Below are 18,442 nucleotides of genomic sequence, written 5' to 3'. Positions count from 1 at the left end.
TGACGCAGGGACCGATTTGGGTTTTTACTTTACCATCTATACCGGTATTTGAATGTTTGGTTTGTTAAATGTGATACGACATGTGTAATGTCCATTTGTTGAGTTTACTTCGCTACTTGAGTCATCTCTCTCCGCGCCACTTTCCACACAGACCTAGCCACGCCCCCTGTCACTCAAGGAGCGCATTTGATGTTCCTCAACAATGAGACCCTTTAGTTCGGTCTGCATGGTCAATGCAGCACATGCAACAATGTTGATAACAATGCTGTTTTCACTTTGCTTCTTAATATAAATCCACTAACCTTCTATAATGACACTATTAGTTTGTGTTTCTTACATCAGCAAACAGCTCGTTTGTCTTTTCTTAGCAAGTTGCCCTAAATCTTGTGAGATGCTAATTGTTAGCCGCTATGCTAGCTAGCTAAAACATTTACTGGGTAAGAGCAAACGTAGCTAGCTAATACAGCCTGATAATACCAGTGATGGTGTAGACCTAAATCAGCATGTTGTTTGTGCAACAGTATCTTCTAAATCAAAGAGGAAAATGCAAAGCAAGAATATGTTAGCTACATGAAGTAGCCAAAGCTTATAGGGTCCCCTAGGAAACACGTATCAATACTTTAGTTTCTACCCTGTCACAATAACTCCTCCCTGGCATTTTAATTCGTTGTCATCTCAAACACTGTATTCAAAGTGCTCACTATTATATTCTAACTATAGAATTAGAATAGTCATTCTATTTCCATCATTCCAACAGTTTTGCTCTAATTCACAAGTCAAATCATTGGTTAAAAATAAACTAGATTATTTGCCCATATCGTGCAGCCCTACGTGCAGCCCCACATTGATCAGTGGTGTCAAAGTATTTAAGTAAAAATACTTTCAAGTACTACTTAAGTCGTTTTTTTGGTATCTGTACTTTACTATTTTTATTTTTGACTACTTTTACTTCACTACATTCCTAAAGAAAATACTGTACTTTTTACTCCATACACCCTTGACACATAAAAGTACTTGTTACATTTTGAATGCTTAGCAGGACAGGAAAATGGTCCAATTCAGGCACTTGTCGAGAACATCCCTGGTCATCTACTGCCTAGCGATACTAACCATCTTCTGGTATTTTTTTTTTTGAGAAAGCCGTTTCTTATCAATTAAATGGTAATGCTACAAAGTAGCCTATGCCTACCTGGAAGACGGATATCATGATTATTTGCATCAATCCAGTGGCCAATTGTTTTGCAAACTCCACCTCATGTGCACTGCAGAAATACAGCTAACCAAACAGTAGTGCCTGCACAGTTGAATTAAATGGTAACTACACTCAAAATCTAAATTTCTTAGATTTTTCCCAGACCTCAAAAGTGGTCTCTTGATGTGTTTAAGTATTGTTGTGGACTTAGAACATCCCATGTTTATGTTAAGAAAGTGTGATTTTGAGGGCGAAAACCAGAATATATATATATTAGCTAGTTGGCTTGCTATTGCAAGCTAATTTGTCCTGGGTTATAAACTTTGGGTTGTTATTTTATCTGAATTGCACAAGGTCCTCTACTCCAACAATTAATCCACAGATAAAAGGGTAGACTGAGTTTGTTTCTAGTAATCTCTCAATCTTCAGGCTTCTTCTTCTTTGGACTTTATATGTCACCCAGTAAAATACTACTTGAATAAAAGTCGAAAAGTATTTGGTTTTAAATATACTTAAGTATCAAAGTAAATGTAATTGATAAAATGTACTTAAGTATCAAAAGTAAAAGTATAAATAATTTCAAATTCCGTATATTAAGCAAACCAGATGGCACCATTTTCTTGTTTATTTTTTATTTACGGATAGCCAGGGGTACACTCTAACATTCAGACATAATTTACAAACAAAGTATTTGTGTTTAGAGAGTCCTCCAGATCAGAGCTATTTTTCCTGTTGCTTAATTGTTTGAAACCATATTATGAAGCATGTCTAAGCTTGCTTCAAAGTACCCTATAGCCAAAATCCCACCATAGAAATGTGGAGGCAATTATTTTATAAAGACTGCCTCATATTGCCCTCCTGTTCTAATGGTTTTCAAATCAACTTTATTTCATTGTCTAGCAGCCAAAGGTATTATCGTAGTTATATTAGCAAACCATGAAAGGTGTGATAGCCACGGGAAGTAGGGATGCTGGGGGTGCTACAGGACCATCTGGTAGTTTTTATTTAAATTCTCATTTACAATGACAGCCTACCCCAGCCAAACGCTAACCCGGACGACGCTAGGCCAATTGTGCGCCGCCCTATGGGACTCCCAATCCCGGCCGAATGTGATACAGCCTGGAATCGAACCAGGGTCTGTAGTGACGCCTCTAGCACTGAGATTTTGTGCCTTTGACCGCTGCGCCACTCGGGTGGTGAGATGTTAAAACTGCAAATAATGTGTAGTTGCAATAAAAAAACGATTAAACAATTTTTCCCATTGCATTATTGATATAAATGATAATGGGATTGGGATAGGTGAGAGAAAAAAAAACATGGGGTATTTATATATAGTTCCTTCGGAAATTATTCAGACCCCTTGATTTTTTCCACATTTTGTTAGGTTACAGCCTTATTCTAAAATTGATAAAATTGTTTCCCCCCCCCTCATCAATATACACAAACTACCCCATAATGACATTTTTGCTAATTTATAAAAAATAAAAAATATAATATTTACATAAGTATTCAGACCCTTTACTCAGTACTTTGAAGCACCTTTGGCAGCGATTACAACCTCGAGTCTTCTTGGGTATGACGCTACAAGCTTGGCACACCTGTATTTGGGGAGTTTCTCCTATTCTTCTCTGCAGATCCTCTCAAGCTCTGTCAGGTTGGATGGGGAGCGTAGTTCGATGTTCGATTGGGTTCAATTCTGGGCCCTGGCTGGGCCACTCAAGGACATTTAGAAACTTGTCCTGAAGCCACTCCTGTGTTGTCTTGGCTGTCTGCTTAGGGTCATTGTCCTGTTAGAAGTCTTAGGTCCTGAGTGCTCTGGAGAAAATTTCATCAAGGATCTCTCTGTACTTTGCTCTGTTCATCTTTGCCTTGATCCTGACTAGTCTCCCAGTCCCTGCCACTGAAAAACATCCCCACAGCATGATGCTGCCACCACCATGCTTCACCGTAGGGATGGTGCCAGGTTTCCTCCAGATGTGACGCTTGGCATTCAGGCGAAAGAGTTCAATCTTGGTTTCATCAGACCAGAGAATCTTGTTTCTCATGGTCTGAGAATCTTTAGGTGCCTTTTGGCAAACTCCAAGTGGGCTGTCATGTGCCTTTTACTGAGGAGTGGCTTCGGTCTGGCCATTCTACCATAAAGGCCTGATTGATGGAGTGCTGAAGAGATGGTTGTCCTTCTGGAAGGTTCTCCCATCTCCACAGAGGAACTCTAGAGCTCTGTCAGAGTGACCATCGGGTTCTTGGTCACCTCCCTGACCAAGGTTCTTCTCCCCCGATTGCTCAGGTTAGCCCGGATGGCCAGCTCTAGGAAGAGTATTGGTGGTTCCAAACATCTTCCATTTAAAAATGATGGAAGCCACTGTGTTCTTGGGGACCTTCAATGCTGCAGAAATATTTGAGTACCCTTCCCCAGATCTGTGCCTCGACACAATCCTGTCTCAGAGCTCTACGGACAATTCCTTCAACCGTGTGGGACCTTATATAGACAGGTGTGTGCCTTTCCAAATCATGTCCAATTAATTGAATTGACCACAGGTGGACTCCAAGTTGTAGAAACATCTCAAGGATGATCAATGGAAACAGCAAAGTGTCAGCAAAGGGTCTGAATACTTATGTAAATAAGGTATTTCTGTTTTTTGGTTTTTAATACATTTGCAAAAATGTCTAAACCTGTTTTTTTTGCTTTGTCATTATGGGGTATTGTGTGTAGATTGCTGAGGAAATTGTTTTATTTAATCAATTTTAGAATAAGGCTAACATAGCAAAATGTGGAAAATGTCGAGGAGTTTGAATACTTTCCGAAGGCACTGTATTGTCCCAATTCTGCATGGAGAGCTCTCCCGTACACTCTGCTGTATGATAGACAGTTTAGTTTGAGTTAAGTCGGGTCTCTCTCTCTCTCTCTCCCTCGTCTCTTCTCTCCCCCTTGTGGTGGAGATCAAGTGATCTGGAGCAATAATCTTCCACTTCTATTTTCTATTAGTTTACCATTCTAAACTTGGCGAAAAGAGAATGGGAACAATATCAAATAAGGAGCATGGCATTCTCTCGCCCTTGGTTCGAAGGCCTGCTCCTGCCCATGTCAAACACGTAGGCGTACTAACCTACGAGTCTACCAAGCGACACAGTTCTGGCCGCGGCCCAGCGAGTGGCGCTTTCCACCCACTGGTGAACGATGGATCGCATAGCTGTCCATTTGTGCTCAGTTTTAATAGATACAATCTTAGTTATAACACCACTTTCTTTATCTCTCTCTCACAGACACACCCTTTGTAATTATGCAGTACAAATAAATGTGCACTCTGTTCACAACGCTCTTTTCCTAGGCAGCGAGTGAGTTTCAAGTTTGGGAGTTTCAAGTTTGGGGAAGCTTACAATTTATCCAACCATTTAACTACCGATCTGCGTGCCAGTTTTGATTTTCATATGCACGTTTTCGTGGAACAGTTTAATTTCAATAATAACATTTTAATTTCTCTGAATTATTGTCATGTGGTTAATAACACAAATTGGATTTTTAAATGATAAAAGTCTAAAAGTAAAAATTCCATGGACACATTGATTCACTGTAAGCCGTTGGCGGCTAAATAAATGAGTGCATGGAACTAAGAGATACCCTATATAGGCCAATGTAGCAGTAGGCCTATAACTTCCATTGTCAACTAAGTAAAAATACATCAAGCCGACAAAAATATATATATATATATCCTGATGAAAATGCTGGTTCTTTCAATTGCATTCATCTCTCTACTCCATCTGCCTGCCTCCCTTTCTATTTGTCTTGACTTGAGCTATCGCTAGTGAAGTGCAACATTGTATCAAATCAATCAACTGTGTCCACCCAATGACTGTATATATGAAGGTCTGGCCGGAAGCTTTTGCTAGCAAACTTACCACATTGTATCAACTAGCCTATTCTGGGCCCCCAGAGTTTCCTGCACCTGTGAGCTCGGGACAGACACCGCCGTTTTTGTGCAAAGGGAAATGTGTTCAGGTATTTTATGACGTTTCCACTGGATATATAGTATCCCAAGAGCATGACATTTTGCTCTTTCACAACGAGGCCTGGTGATAATCAGTATTTTTCAAATAATGTGAGGAACTATCATCATTCACAAAGGATGTAATAAAAAGAGACTTGACTTACTGTGTGAGGTAAAAAAAAATTATGAGATGCTCCGCTGATTAGTGGTGGTGAGTTAAGACAATCAGAAATCAGACATCCCCAAATGGGCACTTTCCTACTTTTGCGCACAGCAGGCCAGTTAGCCTACTTCTATGCCTGCTCAGACATTAAGAGGACAGAGAAACCAGACACATGCTCATTGCTCACATGGAGCGCTCCAAACAAAATACAATGACAAAATTGAAAAAGCTCGTAAATGATGGTATGAAATAAATCCCAAATGCTTTCCCACAAGAAAGAGTAGCAGGTTGTGAACTCTGCAAACAATGTTTCCACTCTGAGAATAAGAACGGTAAATTACCTAATTAATCCATGCATTAACAGTAATGAATGTAACCAAATTAATGGTAAATGTTTTACTAGTGACATATGCAATAGGGAAATGATCAAAATAAACAAAGGACAAACAATTAACACAATAAAACAATGCATGCGCAAGAATTGGTGTGAGACAGCTTAGCGCATTCTGGAGAGAGACACGGCAATATCTTCGCCACTGTCTTGCCCGACTCAAGCCTCTCCTTGAGAGTAATGAGCTAGCCTAAATTATCCCTGCTTCAGGTTTATTACCAACGGGTGTTGCAGTTCCAGCCCAGTCCCGATCCTAGAGACCTGCTGATACCAACCGCGGCACCGGCTTCCAACTCGGCTGCCGACGGCTGGGGTGGTAGTAACCTTTATTAAAAACCACTCAGCGAGACGTCTAGATCAGGGATTGGGTGACCCATAGTTCATCAGGCTCTCCTAGGAATATAAGGCCAGGATCATTCCAGTGGTGAGTATACTTTCTCAGCTCGGCAACTAAATATTAGTTTTACACCCACGGGTGCGCGTCACAAACCCTTCACTTGTGGACCTGGAGTTACTCACCGTAATGGGACCTAGTGTCCCACAAGACAAAGAGGTATAGTCACCAATACGAAGAGGTATAGACATTTCTATACACATCTTCTATACACACATTTTTTTACATGACCTAAAACATTAAGCTATTAAAAACAGTACTGTAGTAATGAAGTTTGTGTAGTAGGCTATAGGCCCAAAACATTATCACAGCATATTGACTTTGCTTGAATTGCCCTCCCATGCAATGTTGTTCTTCTCAGACCATAAAAAAAATGATCAACATTTGAGGTAGGCTATATGTTCACACTGGTAATAGATCAGTTGTTGTATTACTTGTGAGGCACAGCTGAGTGAGAATATATTTGAATAATTCGCTTTTTTTAACTTTACTGGGCTGATGGAGCCTGCATCTGATGGTCAGTCTCAGCGGAGGGAGAGGGCAGCAGACTGGTTCCACCTCTCAATGTCCCTCTGCTCTCCCTTTCCTCCGCTGACACTGGCCAAAAAGGGACACCGGCTTTCAGCTGCTGGCGAAACTCGAGTTGCACTGGATTATTTCTACCTCGTGCACAAATTCATGTTGTTACGCCTATGACCAGAGAAAGTGAAATATTCCTAGATATTAAAAAAAATACCCAAGCCACTAATAATACCAATGCAAGCCTATGGATACACTTTCCTACTCATTCATTGCAGCTGCAGTGCTGATTGTAGCGTGAGTGGAAGTAGGGAGAATGCACATTTTATGGCTTATAAAAGTGTTGAATAGAAAGTGTTGACAGTGCTTAAAAAAACTTAAACATGAACTCACTCATAAAAACAGCAGCTCTTTGCTGTTTTCATTGACAGTCTCTCTCTTTAGTCATGGTTTTAAAACCTCAGAGCGTCAACTTTGCTGAAGCTTTCTTTTACGCCTGCTGCGTTACTGCAGGCGCGGTAATATGAGTCATCTGATTGGCCAGTGGTAGGCCTATACTGCACTTGATTTGCTTCCCCCGGGCCTGCCGGGAAGGCAGTTGTACCTTCAGACATATGAAATGGTTGAAAATGGGAACACTGCGCCTACCCCGTGCGCAAGGCATTTGAATCGGGTCCACCTAAAAATAGGAATGCAAGGCTTATCGTTGTTTTTTTACAGAAATGTTTGGCAATCAACTAGGAATGCCTTGGCAATCGACCGGTTGGTGACTACTGCCTTAAATCATGACTTACATACTGTCATATTCTCCCGACACAACTCCTCCTTCAAAACTGGCTACATCAGATTCATACAATACTATAATTTCCCCTTATTCAATCACTCCCTTAAAACCGGTTACATCTGGTCCATACTGGACTCCCCCTCCCCAAACTCCCAGCCCTTGTTGCTTGTCATCTACCAGAAGGACGTCAAAGAAGGGGTTTGTGGAAGTTCATGTTTCATCACACTTCCCTCTGCCTCCTGTTCTGGTAATTCCCCCAGCTCTACCTTTGGCTCGGCTGATGCTGGCCTCATTGGCAAAGTTGCTGACGACGACAGTAAGCATGCTGACTCGACCTTGCCCTTCCTGTTTTTCTTCTTTTCACAACAAGTTCATGTCTTTTTAGCCTCCTGTTCCCTCCGACCCAGAATTAGCTGTATTGAAGGCAGGAGGGAGACCTACTGTAACGCTCTGGGTGTCGGGGGGTGTGAAGTCAAGCGCAGGAACAACAGACAGTTCAAATATGGTGCTTTTAATGCACAACTGGCAAACAATGTCCACACGAATAAACACTGGGTGCAACAAACAAATGTCCCCTACACGGAGGACAAAAAACCCAGTCCAAAATACAATTGATGAAACGAAACAAACAAACGTTCATCTACTCCCGAATCTAACATACAGCTGAACAATCCCGCACAAAGAACCGTACGGGCTGGCTGACTAATAAAGCCCCACTAATTATAAATCACCTCAACACAGGTGTACCAAATAAACACATAAGGAGGGGGAGGAAAAAGAGTCAGTGGCAGCTAGTAGGCCGGTGACGTCGACCGCCGAGCCCCGCCCGAACGGGAAGGGGAGTCACCCTCGGTCGGAGTCGTGACACCTACATCCAACCCCCAGGTCACGACACCTGCTCCATGGATTAACTCTCTCTCCTGGTAGAAAACCTTTCCATCCGCCAAGTGAATGGTACGGATTCTGCCCCCACCTGGCCTTCCCCATGACTTCACCCTCCCCTCATGAATATATCCCAACCTTACCCCTCGAGCTCCCTCAGGCACTGGGAGGTAGGCTCCTCTCCACAGCACATTCCATCCTTGCTTAACGTTCCTACTATGCCCTGTTGCTGCACATTCTTGTTGCCCATATTCACACACACACACACACCACCAGGTATAGTCCTAAGTGCACCCCTACCTAGCGAGGTACCTAGTAAAACCCTCCAGTACGACGTGCCCCCATATCTCTAACGATACAGTGCAGGCCCTCGCTTCTTCACAGGTAGCATTAGTGTAAATCCTGTTAGAACCAACCCAGTCACTCAGCCACTCATTCATCCATTCCTGTGTGAACGTCTGACCAATCAGACCTCCACTCACATAGCCGCGGCATGAAAGTTTCCTTATTACCATTCAAACCCTACCTCCACCGGCTAACCTCTTCCACCTGGTTTCCTCTGGTGCCCTTTTTTTTCAAGTTTCCCTCTAGCTTCCTTTAGACTGAAACAATTCAGCTTGACCCTGGCTCATGCTATAACGGTCACATCCTTCTCCTTAGTTAACACTCAGGGGGATGGTCCTACACTCAGAGCATAGGGTACCTTAATCACTTGGTCCCATGTGTCTCCTGCTGAATAAACCATGGCCAGATACTGGTATCTATCCAGTAATTGTTTCTCCAATCCAGTTTATTCAGGCATGGTTTCATATAGTTCAGCACCTCCCTGGTTTGGAGACCGCACCATACACAAGCCTTATCAATGACAAACACCTGGGTAAACGATTTCAGCGCACTGTGTCCGATCCTCGTAGCCTTGTGCAATTATATCGCCATAATCCCTTCTCCCAGGCTCCACCTGGTGTAAAGAGAACCTAGAAGTTCCCCAGGACTTCCTGTCTCCATCCAAGGTGAAGTCCTTGCCTTACTCACACACTTATCCAGTTCCGCAAAGTGAGTTCGATTCACCCCCTCCAAATCCCCGGAGGTAGGTTGGGACTGTACCCACATTTCTATTCCCACCTCTCCAGGGGGTCGTTCACACCTAATGTGTACAGTGTAACAGGCCTCTTCCATACCCAAGGCAAGGTTTCATTAATCTCTCTATCGACCCCTACCTCAGTTATACTGCAGCAGGGACATTTTACACATGAGCCACTACCCGAGTCATAACTTTGGACATGACCTCCCATCCACGCATGAGCCTGGGTCCATGTCCAGTATCTTCGTCACACACTGTTCATAGTATCTATAGAGCCTGAGGTATTTACTAACCTGCCCATGGGCCTGTGACCTTGGGTCTCCCTCAGGCCTTACAGCCGAGGTGGTCTCTCTTGACCCGGGGCATGTCAACTCTAGTTCTCCCCAGAACCGGCTATCTTGGTGTATGCTCACAATGCATTCCGACCTCCACCCTGATCCACTGTTTCCACACACTCTCTTTCCCAGAGCGGTGTGTCAGTATCTCCCCTGGGGTTCTTAATACACCAGTCAGCATACTGACGAGGTAGTCCTCCCATTTCTCTAATCCAGTTCACCTGCATAGATCTGTCCTCCAGTTCGGACCATGACACGTGACCAAATACAAATATCTACGGTCCCAGTTCACACCCAAAATTCGGAAGCCAGTGTTATGATTCAGGTTGCCATCAGTGACCTAATTATCCAGCCATGGGTACAGTTGTCAACCATTCTGTTCAACTCCTTCCCCACTACTTTGTTGAACCCACTCCACTTTTTGCTCACATTCCAGTGTCTAAATAAACAGCTACCATCTCCGAGGCCCCGGCCTTGTCCCCACCCACATACTGTATCATTGGTAGTGTGTATGCTTCAAACACAAGTTTATACTCCGTTCCATTAAATTGTCTACAGTAGCTGGCCTTATTCCTCCCCTAAAATGTGTGCATTCCCAACCAAGTGTCCCTATGATGTACAGCGTTACCATGAGCAGAGCCCTGAACAGCATGATCATGCTCATTTTGTACCCTCATTTACACCACTTCCTGCTTGGCTTTCCTTCGGGTCCAGATGGTAGGGAAGCTACATCTTCCCTTTACCTCCATTCTTGCCATTTCTTAGTGTCCGCCCGGGGGCGTCCTTTTTTACCAGGTCAGTTCCAGCTCCTGGCCCTATCACTCTCACTTCTATCGAAAGAGAGCAGAAACCCGTTAACGCCACATAGACCGTCCTAAGCTTCTCCCCCAGCTGCGCAGGCTCCTTTCCTGCCAGTGGACCAGGCGCTCTGTCTGCCTGACTCCCAGGGACCTGCAGCACACCCTGTCTTGTTTCCTCGGCGACTGCCGTCAGACTCGCTTCCTTGCACCTTATTCGGGTTTCTCTACTCACTCAACCGTCTAATTTAGTAAGGACTTAGCGCAGCCTACTACTATTTTTCCCTTCCTCATCAGGAATTTGAATTCCCGTTTCCTCCCACGGGATTCGAGAATCCTTATTTATTTAATTTATTAACTGGTTCCAATGGTATAATTTGCATAGGACTGTCCAACCCTTAGCCATATCCTTATTAGCCACGGGGAGCAGGCTAAACTCCTCCCAAGCACCTTCCGGCCGATACATCCTGAACTGGGTCTCGGGCCTTTCCCAACCCAAGAGGACCTGGTTTACGTCGAACACACTGCTGGCCAGCAGCCATCGATGGCTTCTATCCAGTCGGTTAATTGTGTGACCCATATTTAGGTGTCCCCTCTCTGGGCACAGGGGTTCAGGCACTCCGTCCTGACGTGGCCTGGCCCACTGAGATACACCCCCCATTGAATCACCCCCAAGCCTCCTCCTGTGCTCGGAAGGGGTCTGGTAAATGTCCTAACCTGGTAACCATCAGCCAACTCGGCTGACATTAGCAGGCCTGCCCTTTTTAGATCACTGCATTCCTCACATCTCCCCAGCTGGGCCTCATCCCACTGACAGGAGCAGTCCTGGGGTCCTTTCTCCAGGCCCTCATTGCCACCCCGTCCTACCCACTGGGTGTACAACCTCAGCCGTAGAAGAAACTGGAGGCGGCAATAATGACAATATATGATCCTTCACCTTTACTGGACCTCATAAATTCCCGTCTAGATCATCAAATCAAATCAAATGTTATTTGTCACATGCGCCGAATACAACAACCTTAACCTCAAATGCTTACTTACAAGCCCTTAACCAACAATGCAGTTTTAAGAAAATAGAGTTATGAAAATATTTAGTAAATAAACTAAAGTGAAAAAATATACATTGAGGTGTAGTCAATGAACAGCATTCTCACAACCTAAGCCCTAGAAGAAACTGGAGGTGGCAATAATGACAGAATATGTGATCCATCACCTTTATTGGGCCTCATAAATTCCTGTCTATCCCATAGGCCACGTCCCTTTCTACACCAGGCATGACTGCAGGCCTTTTATTTCCTGGTCCTTCACATACATTGGGCAGGGCATATCCCAGGTAAACTGAGCATACTCCCCCAGCCAAAGGAACCCACCTAATTACTTCCTTCTCCCTGGATATCAATCCATTATTTGCCCTGTTCAGAAACCCCAACCCTCTACCGATCTATGCTTGGGTATACCCTCATCTCAACACTATGATCCCCTGTACAGTGGCCACCCCGGCCCAGGGGGAGTAGTGCTACAGTTTTCGCTGCCATATGCAGGGCCGTTGCCAGAACAAATCCGTTGGACGGCCATTTGATTTCCATAGAGCGGCAAAAAAAATAAAAAAAATACGGGACCTCCTATGTGGATATATATATATATATTAAAGGGTTCAGTGCAGTGCCTTTGCTACCACTATGAAACAGAAAGGATTGGTGTATAAGGTATAAGCTTATTTTTATCATGACAAAATAAAAATAAATACCCCAACCACCAAGACACACGGTCAGCAAGATGCATGGTTGAATTGCAAAAACATCAGTAGCCTAATCATCATTACAAGCGCCAAGTGTGCTTGATAATAGTGAACATCATCACAAAAGCAATAATGGCATTATAAATGCTATAAGTGTTGATATGACAGCAGTCAAAAAGTCAATGATCAGTTGGAGCATGTCCATGTCACATAGCCTAAACAGCGACAGCTGTTGAGTGCGTTGCTGATTTAGTTTCTTACTTGAGATGTAGGGCCTGCTCCCTCAGTGAGGACATTTTCTACTGATAATAGCCTGTAGAATTCTCACCGGCTTGTTCTATTCCAAACGGTGCCTTCCTCTTTCGGTCTCACGGTTTCATTTGGTGGTGGTGTGAGCACATGCTCAGTGCGCACAGTTCTGGATTTTTTGCGGTTAGGCCATGTAGGTTTAGGTTTAGGTTGAGGCGGGGACGCCATCATGATTCATGTCTTCCTCACCATTGGAGTAGTTTTCATTCATATTTTGTAGCAACGCTAACGAATATATATATATATATATATATATATATATTAGGCTTAATCACTGTCGGAAACAGGCCCTGCATTATTAGCAAGAAAGAATTTTACTGTAGGCCTACAGTGTGCACTTGATCAATAAACTTTGGTTTGATTAGAATACTAATTAGTTAGATCTCAATGAGGACATACCATAGAGATAGATAGAGGACTCATCATAGATATAACCTGTTTTAGCATGGACATTGCCATTGAGGACTTCCACAATTTTAAAGTAGTCAACTGTGTGGGGAATCCTATTGGTTGGAAGCAATCAGCTAATGATCAGAGCATTGTCTTCTTCTTCAAATTGGGTGTTATGGTTTGTAAATGACTTTAACCTATATAACCGTCATCGAGTGGCCACAATAAATGAATGACACAAGATTTGGTTCAGGACTCCAGCACTGCAGGTGGCAGCAAATAACCAATATTAGCTTTACACTTTTTTTAAACACAAAAGAAGAAAACTGACTACTTTAAAATGGAGATAGCCTAAATACCTATGACTGTATATATGAATAGACAAAGCCATCGATCACGTGACACCATTAATTCCTATGTGAATACTCAATAGCACATTGAAGCCAAATGAAGTCGGTTAAGATGGCATGTCATAGAGACATAGTAACACAAAGGTTGCAAGATCGAATCCCCGAGCTGACAAGGTACAAATCTGTCGTTCTGCCCCTGAACAAGGCAGTTAACCCACTGTTCCTAGGCCGTCTTTGAAAATAAGAATTGGTTCTTAACTGACTTGCCTAGTAAAATAAAAATAAACATAACATAGTTTGAGCTACTCCAAGAAGTCATGTTGCAGTCTTGGTCAGTGCTGCCCATCTCATTGAGGAACTCAAATTGAAGGGAAACCGGGGTACTGCAGGCTGCAATTAGTAACTAAATTATCCTTAACTTCTTCTGTGTGCGATTTTAAAATAATCTGTTCAAGGACATACATCTGGTGTATTAGAAGCAATTATTGGTACCATGACTGTCTTCTAAAAACATTTTTATTTACACAAAGATTTTTCTATTCACTATAGTGAATGTTTTACGCTAACATGGCTTGCAGTATCGCCGTAGGCCTTGAACTTCCATTGCTTCAATGAAAGGGGGCACTCATTCCCCCTGGGCGCTGCCCAAGCGGTCACAAACGCTAGTAGCCTATAATTGCACAGATACAGATACAAATCCTCTATCTATCTCTGGGACAAGCACCGAAGAATGGACAACGTTCCTGAGATTCCAATCTTTACGGAGAAATTTTTTAAACAGAAATCAGACATTCATAAGTCAAATAAATAACATAGTAAATTCACAACCAGTTCAGTTTAGTTCCCGAATCCGGGCCTTTGTCATGATGACGATAACGTAGCAGTCTACTAACTGCAGTGGCAGATTCAAAAAGCATAAGTCATTACGACACACGTTTTACGCCTGCAGGGGTGTAATCATTAGTGCACACCTGAGTAAACAGTTGCCAATACAAAACGTTTTCCATAGAAAACAAGAGTTTCTATTGGGCAAATTCAGGTAGGTCACTACCAATGACGTGCGTCATTGGTCAGTTCCGTTCGCTTTTGTTGGCTGTTTGGTTTCCAGATAGTAAATACAGCCCAGGTGTAACACACCCTGAAGATCTTGCCCAACCCGCTTACCATGGTATGCGACACTCGGCCTACTCTTGGCTGAAAAAGGAGGCCGACCGCTGTCATGAAAATGTGTTTGTTTTTATCTTTACGGTCCAAAATGCTAGCCACACGCATATGAAAATGGTAAAAGCATAGGCTTCAAATATATCTCCAATGATTTTCACTGAATTCAGATACTTCCCTTGTACAGCAAGGCATCAAAGCATAAAGGACAACACGAGGAAAGTAGGCTGGTAAGGTAAGAACGACGTGGTTGTCAGCTTTCATGACAGTTACAACAAATAACAATGTCTGAGTAGCTTCTCACATTCGAACAATGAATGTAATTATGTTGGTCAACTGTTTTTTTAATGTTATGTTGTCTCAGCCATGAGATGTAATTCCCATTTCTTAAAAAAAACATGTTAAGGGGAAATCTGCAGTTGTTACATCCATTTTTGGACTTGACTGTCACAACTCTATCAGAACCCAAAATATAAGCTTGTTTTACTCTGATGTTTGTAAACAAAGTAAATGTAAACAAACACTGTATAGCCCCAAAACATGGTTAAAACTATCATTTAGAAACCATGGAAGGTCAATCATTGCATCTATAGCTCTGTCTATGAATTTGAGTGGTTACATTTCTCCAACCCCATCTGTCAGCTTCTTATGGAAACTGTGGCAGGTGTGTATTTTGTTATTGTTTTAACTGCACATTTTTAGCTATACAATGTAGATCCAGAGGTCTGTCTGTGTGTGTTGTGTCTGTCTGTCTGTCTGTGTACAGTCTATGTGTGTGGTACCCTCCTGGTGAGCCTCTGGTGACTGTGAGTTGTTTGTGGTGTGTGTGATTGTCAGATGGATAAGAGGAGCGGTCTGCGCCTGTGTCACTTTGGGACAGCCAGGCGAAGGCGATGGTGGGGTCTGAGGAGAAGATGGATTTACATTTACATCACATTTACATTTACATGGAGGATGCTAGGGGTGTTTAAGACCAACCAGGAACATGACTTATGCAGCCTCACCTGTCTTATGAAAGAGGGCCTGCATGCTGTCCTACAGACCAGCAACAACACAACAGTACCTGTGAGCAAACCTATAGACTGCACAACAATATACACACTATTTCAACTGTCACATAGAATACAGTTTTATACCATTGGAACTTATGGCATTGACCCACCTCTGAGAAAATGACTCTACATACAGTACTTGCATTGTACATAGCTTTCCCTTAGTTACTTATATGACAAGAAACCTTTCATTGTGGTTTTATAATGAGTTGATCTTGTTTCAATCAGGATAAACTTTCTGCTGAACATTACAAATTGGCGGAGACTCAAGTCCATAAGGTGCTATTTAATCACTATTCAAACAAATATGTTAAACCAATCCCAACAGCATACTGCCTATTTGAGTAAATGTTTTTTGGGACACGTTTCAGTTTCGAACCATGGTCCTCTGTTGCCTCCCCCTGCAGGACTTGGAGATGCAGACGTTTGCAGGGCCTGTGTTTGCCGGCCTGCGGCGGTCCCTGGATATAACAGAGGAGGAGTACCACAGGTCCCTCTCTTCAGACGGCTGCTATCTACAGTTCATCAGCAACTCCAAGAGCAAGGCTGACTTCTTCCTCACGTGAGTCCTGCTGGAGGACATCATAAACCTCATAAATGTACACACAACACACCTAATCTATGTCAACTCTACATAGTAGCACATCTAGTAAATGTCATTTTTTTCCTCTTTAGGAATGACAAGAGGTTCTTCCTAAAGACACAGAATACGCGGGAGGTTAAGTTTTTTCTATCCAACCTGAAGGCATATATGGATCATTTGGAGAAATACCCCCACTCACTGATGGTCAGGTTCCTGGGTGAGAGAGAAGTCCAACAGCTTAAGATCAAAATATCAAATGACAGGGACTCCCGAGTGGTGCAGCTAGAGGCGTCACTACAGACTCAGGTTTGATCTCGGGCTGTATCACAACCGGCCGTGATCTGAAGTCCCATAGGGCGGCGCACAATTGGCCCAGCGTCGTCTGGGTTAGGAGAGGGTTGTGCCGGGGGGGGGGTTTATTTGTCTCATCGCGCACTAGCGACTCCTTGTGGCGGGCCGGGCGCCTGCAGGTGGACCTCAGTCATCAGTTGAACAGTGTTTCCTCCGACACATTGGTGCAGCTGGCTTCCGGGTTAAGCAGGTGGGTGTTAAGAAGCACGGTTTGGCAGGTCATGTTTCGGAGGACGCATGACTCAACCTTTGCCTCCCGAGCCCTTTGGGGAGTTGCAACGATGAGACAAGATCAAAATTGGGGAGAAAAAGGGGTTAAAATAAAATAAAAAATTCAACGAAATATCACAAGAGATAGACTGTCACCTTTGTCAGATGTTCATATTCTTATTTTCTTATTTCAGGTCTCTATAGCATCCAAATTCCAAATAAAACAAAGGTAATTTTAATGAAACACCAAATTTCACAAACACAGTCGTCTTTTTACTTTAAGTAACTTTTCTCTCACTCTCCCTCAGAAGTATTTCATTGTGATGCAGAATGTGTTTTACCCGGACGAGAGGATTAATACCAGGTAAACATTGTTTGTATTGTAGTTATGTAGTTATGAAAGATGATAAAATAAATGTAATCTCTTTCTGGATTGTCTGTTGCCAATTTTGGCTTTGTCTCTTAGATATGACATCAAGGGCTGTGAGGTGGGTAGGTGGACTGACCCTGCATCTACGGGGAACCCAGTTACTAAGATTCTGAAGGATAACAACTTTGAAGGAAAGCACATCATTTTGGGTAAGAGTCTGGTATGTCCTATATCTGTCAGTACCTGAGGGGATGGATAAAGTCATATTGTGTTCTTTCCTTGTGTCTATTATCAATTGAAAGGTAAGGGCCCATACGTTCCCCTAAGAAGTCAACATTTATCATGTGTTGACAGATAAGCAGCGCTCCTGGCTTGTGGATCAGGTTGAAATAGACTCAGCCTTCCTCCGTAGCCTCAATGTGCTTGACTACAGTATCCTGCTGGCCCATCAACCCTTGCACCAAGATGAGCTGGACAGGAAGCACTCCTTTAGTAACCTAACTATGCGCACTGTAAAGTAAGTGTTCAGTGGAGAACAATAATCTACTGTATGACAAAGTATGAAGAAAAAAGTAACACACTAGTTTTCTTTTGTGGACCTTCCAGACATGCAGCTAATGTAAAGTAACACAGTGAGAAGATAATTGGAAATCAGGTATTTTACTCTTAAGCTGATTATTATCTCTTTGTTATTCAGTTCTTGAATGGTCTTTCCTCTGCAGGTCCATGGACCAAGACAGTCCCGCAAAGGAAGATCCCCCCACTATTCCGTTGTTGGAGGGGTACTCTGCTCGACTGGCATCAGATACAATAGACAATGGGTCAGACCACGTCCAGAATACAGGAGAACACTCTGGCCATGGAATCCCCCTCCAGGAGATAAACCTACACTCCGTAAACTGTACAGATGCAGAACTCCTGGAGTTCCAAGCTCATCACCGTAGGCTGCTGCCTAATTTAAAAAACTCAGTGCATGTCATAGACGGACCAAAGCTGCGCTACTTTGTGGGTATTGTAGACTTTTTCACTGTGTACGGTGTGAAGAAAAGGCAGGAGAACCTGTGGAAGAGTCTGCGCTTCCCTGGCAGAGCTTTCTCCACTGTCAGCCCAGCTACCTACTCCCAGAGGTTCTGCCAGTGGGTAAAGGACCACACCAAGTAAAACAGGGACACTGAAGCCCATTGAAAGACACAGAAGAGACTGTCAAGTGAATAATCAAACTTGTTTTGTGAACAGCATGAACAGTAGGTGGCACCAAATAGCTTCTGTTGCAGTGCTAGCCTATTATATAAAAAAATATCTAGAGGAATTTTACATTAGTGATATTTCCCCCAAACAATACTGTGGCAGGTTTCTCAAAAATCATGTATGAATGTGTATACAAATGTATTGGAATAAGTCGTG

The 18,442-nt window shown here is 43.1% G+C and overlaps 1 protein-coding gene across 4 annotated transcripts in view; it reads left to right on the top strand.

Annotated features, from left to right (window-relative positions):
* LOC120063136 (phosphatidylinositol 4-phosphate 5-kinase-like protein 1) overlaps positions 1 to 18,442 on the top strand; it is a 19,276-nt gene extending 834 nt beyond the window's left edge. The window contains exons 2-11 of one of the 4 annotated variants that reach the window (XM_039013320.1): positions 14,660 to 14,707; positions 15,310 to 15,537; positions 15,753 to 15,803; positions 15,932 to 16,086; positions 16,200 to 16,324; positions 16,863 to 16,897; positions 16,977 to 17,032; positions 17,135 to 17,247; positions 17,393 to 17,555; positions 17,761 to 18,437. In XM_039013320.1, coding sequence (XP_038869248.1) covers positions 15,310 to 15,537; positions 15,753 to 15,803; positions 15,932 to 16,086; positions 16,200 to 16,324; positions 16,863 to 16,897; positions 16,977 to 17,032; positions 17,135 to 17,247; positions 17,393 to 17,555; positions 17,761 to 18,199 — 1,365 coding nt within the window. In that variant the 5' untranslated portion in view covers positions 14,660 to 14,707 and the 3' untranslated portion in view covers positions 18,200 to 18,437. Of the gene's footprint in view, positions 1 to 14,659; positions 14,708 to 15,309; positions 15,538 to 15,752; positions 15,804 to 15,931; positions 16,087 to 16,199; positions 16,325 to 16,862; positions 16,898 to 16,976; positions 17,033 to 17,134; positions 17,248 to 17,392; positions 17,556 to 17,760 lie in introns of all 4 variants that reach the window. The other 3 variants (XM_039013319.1, XM_039013321.1, XM_039013323.1) reach the window with 3 other exon arrangements.

This window comes from Salvelinus namaycush, chromosome 18, assembly GCF_016432855.1.
Source record: "Salvelinus namaycush isolate Seneca chromosome 18, SaNama_1.0, whole genome shotgun sequence".
Classification (NCBI taxonomy): Eukaryota; Metazoa; Chordata; class Actinopteri; order Salmoniformes; family Salmonidae; genus Salvelinus; species Salvelinus namaycush.
This window is presented reverse-complemented; position numbering and strand designations above follow the sequence as displayed.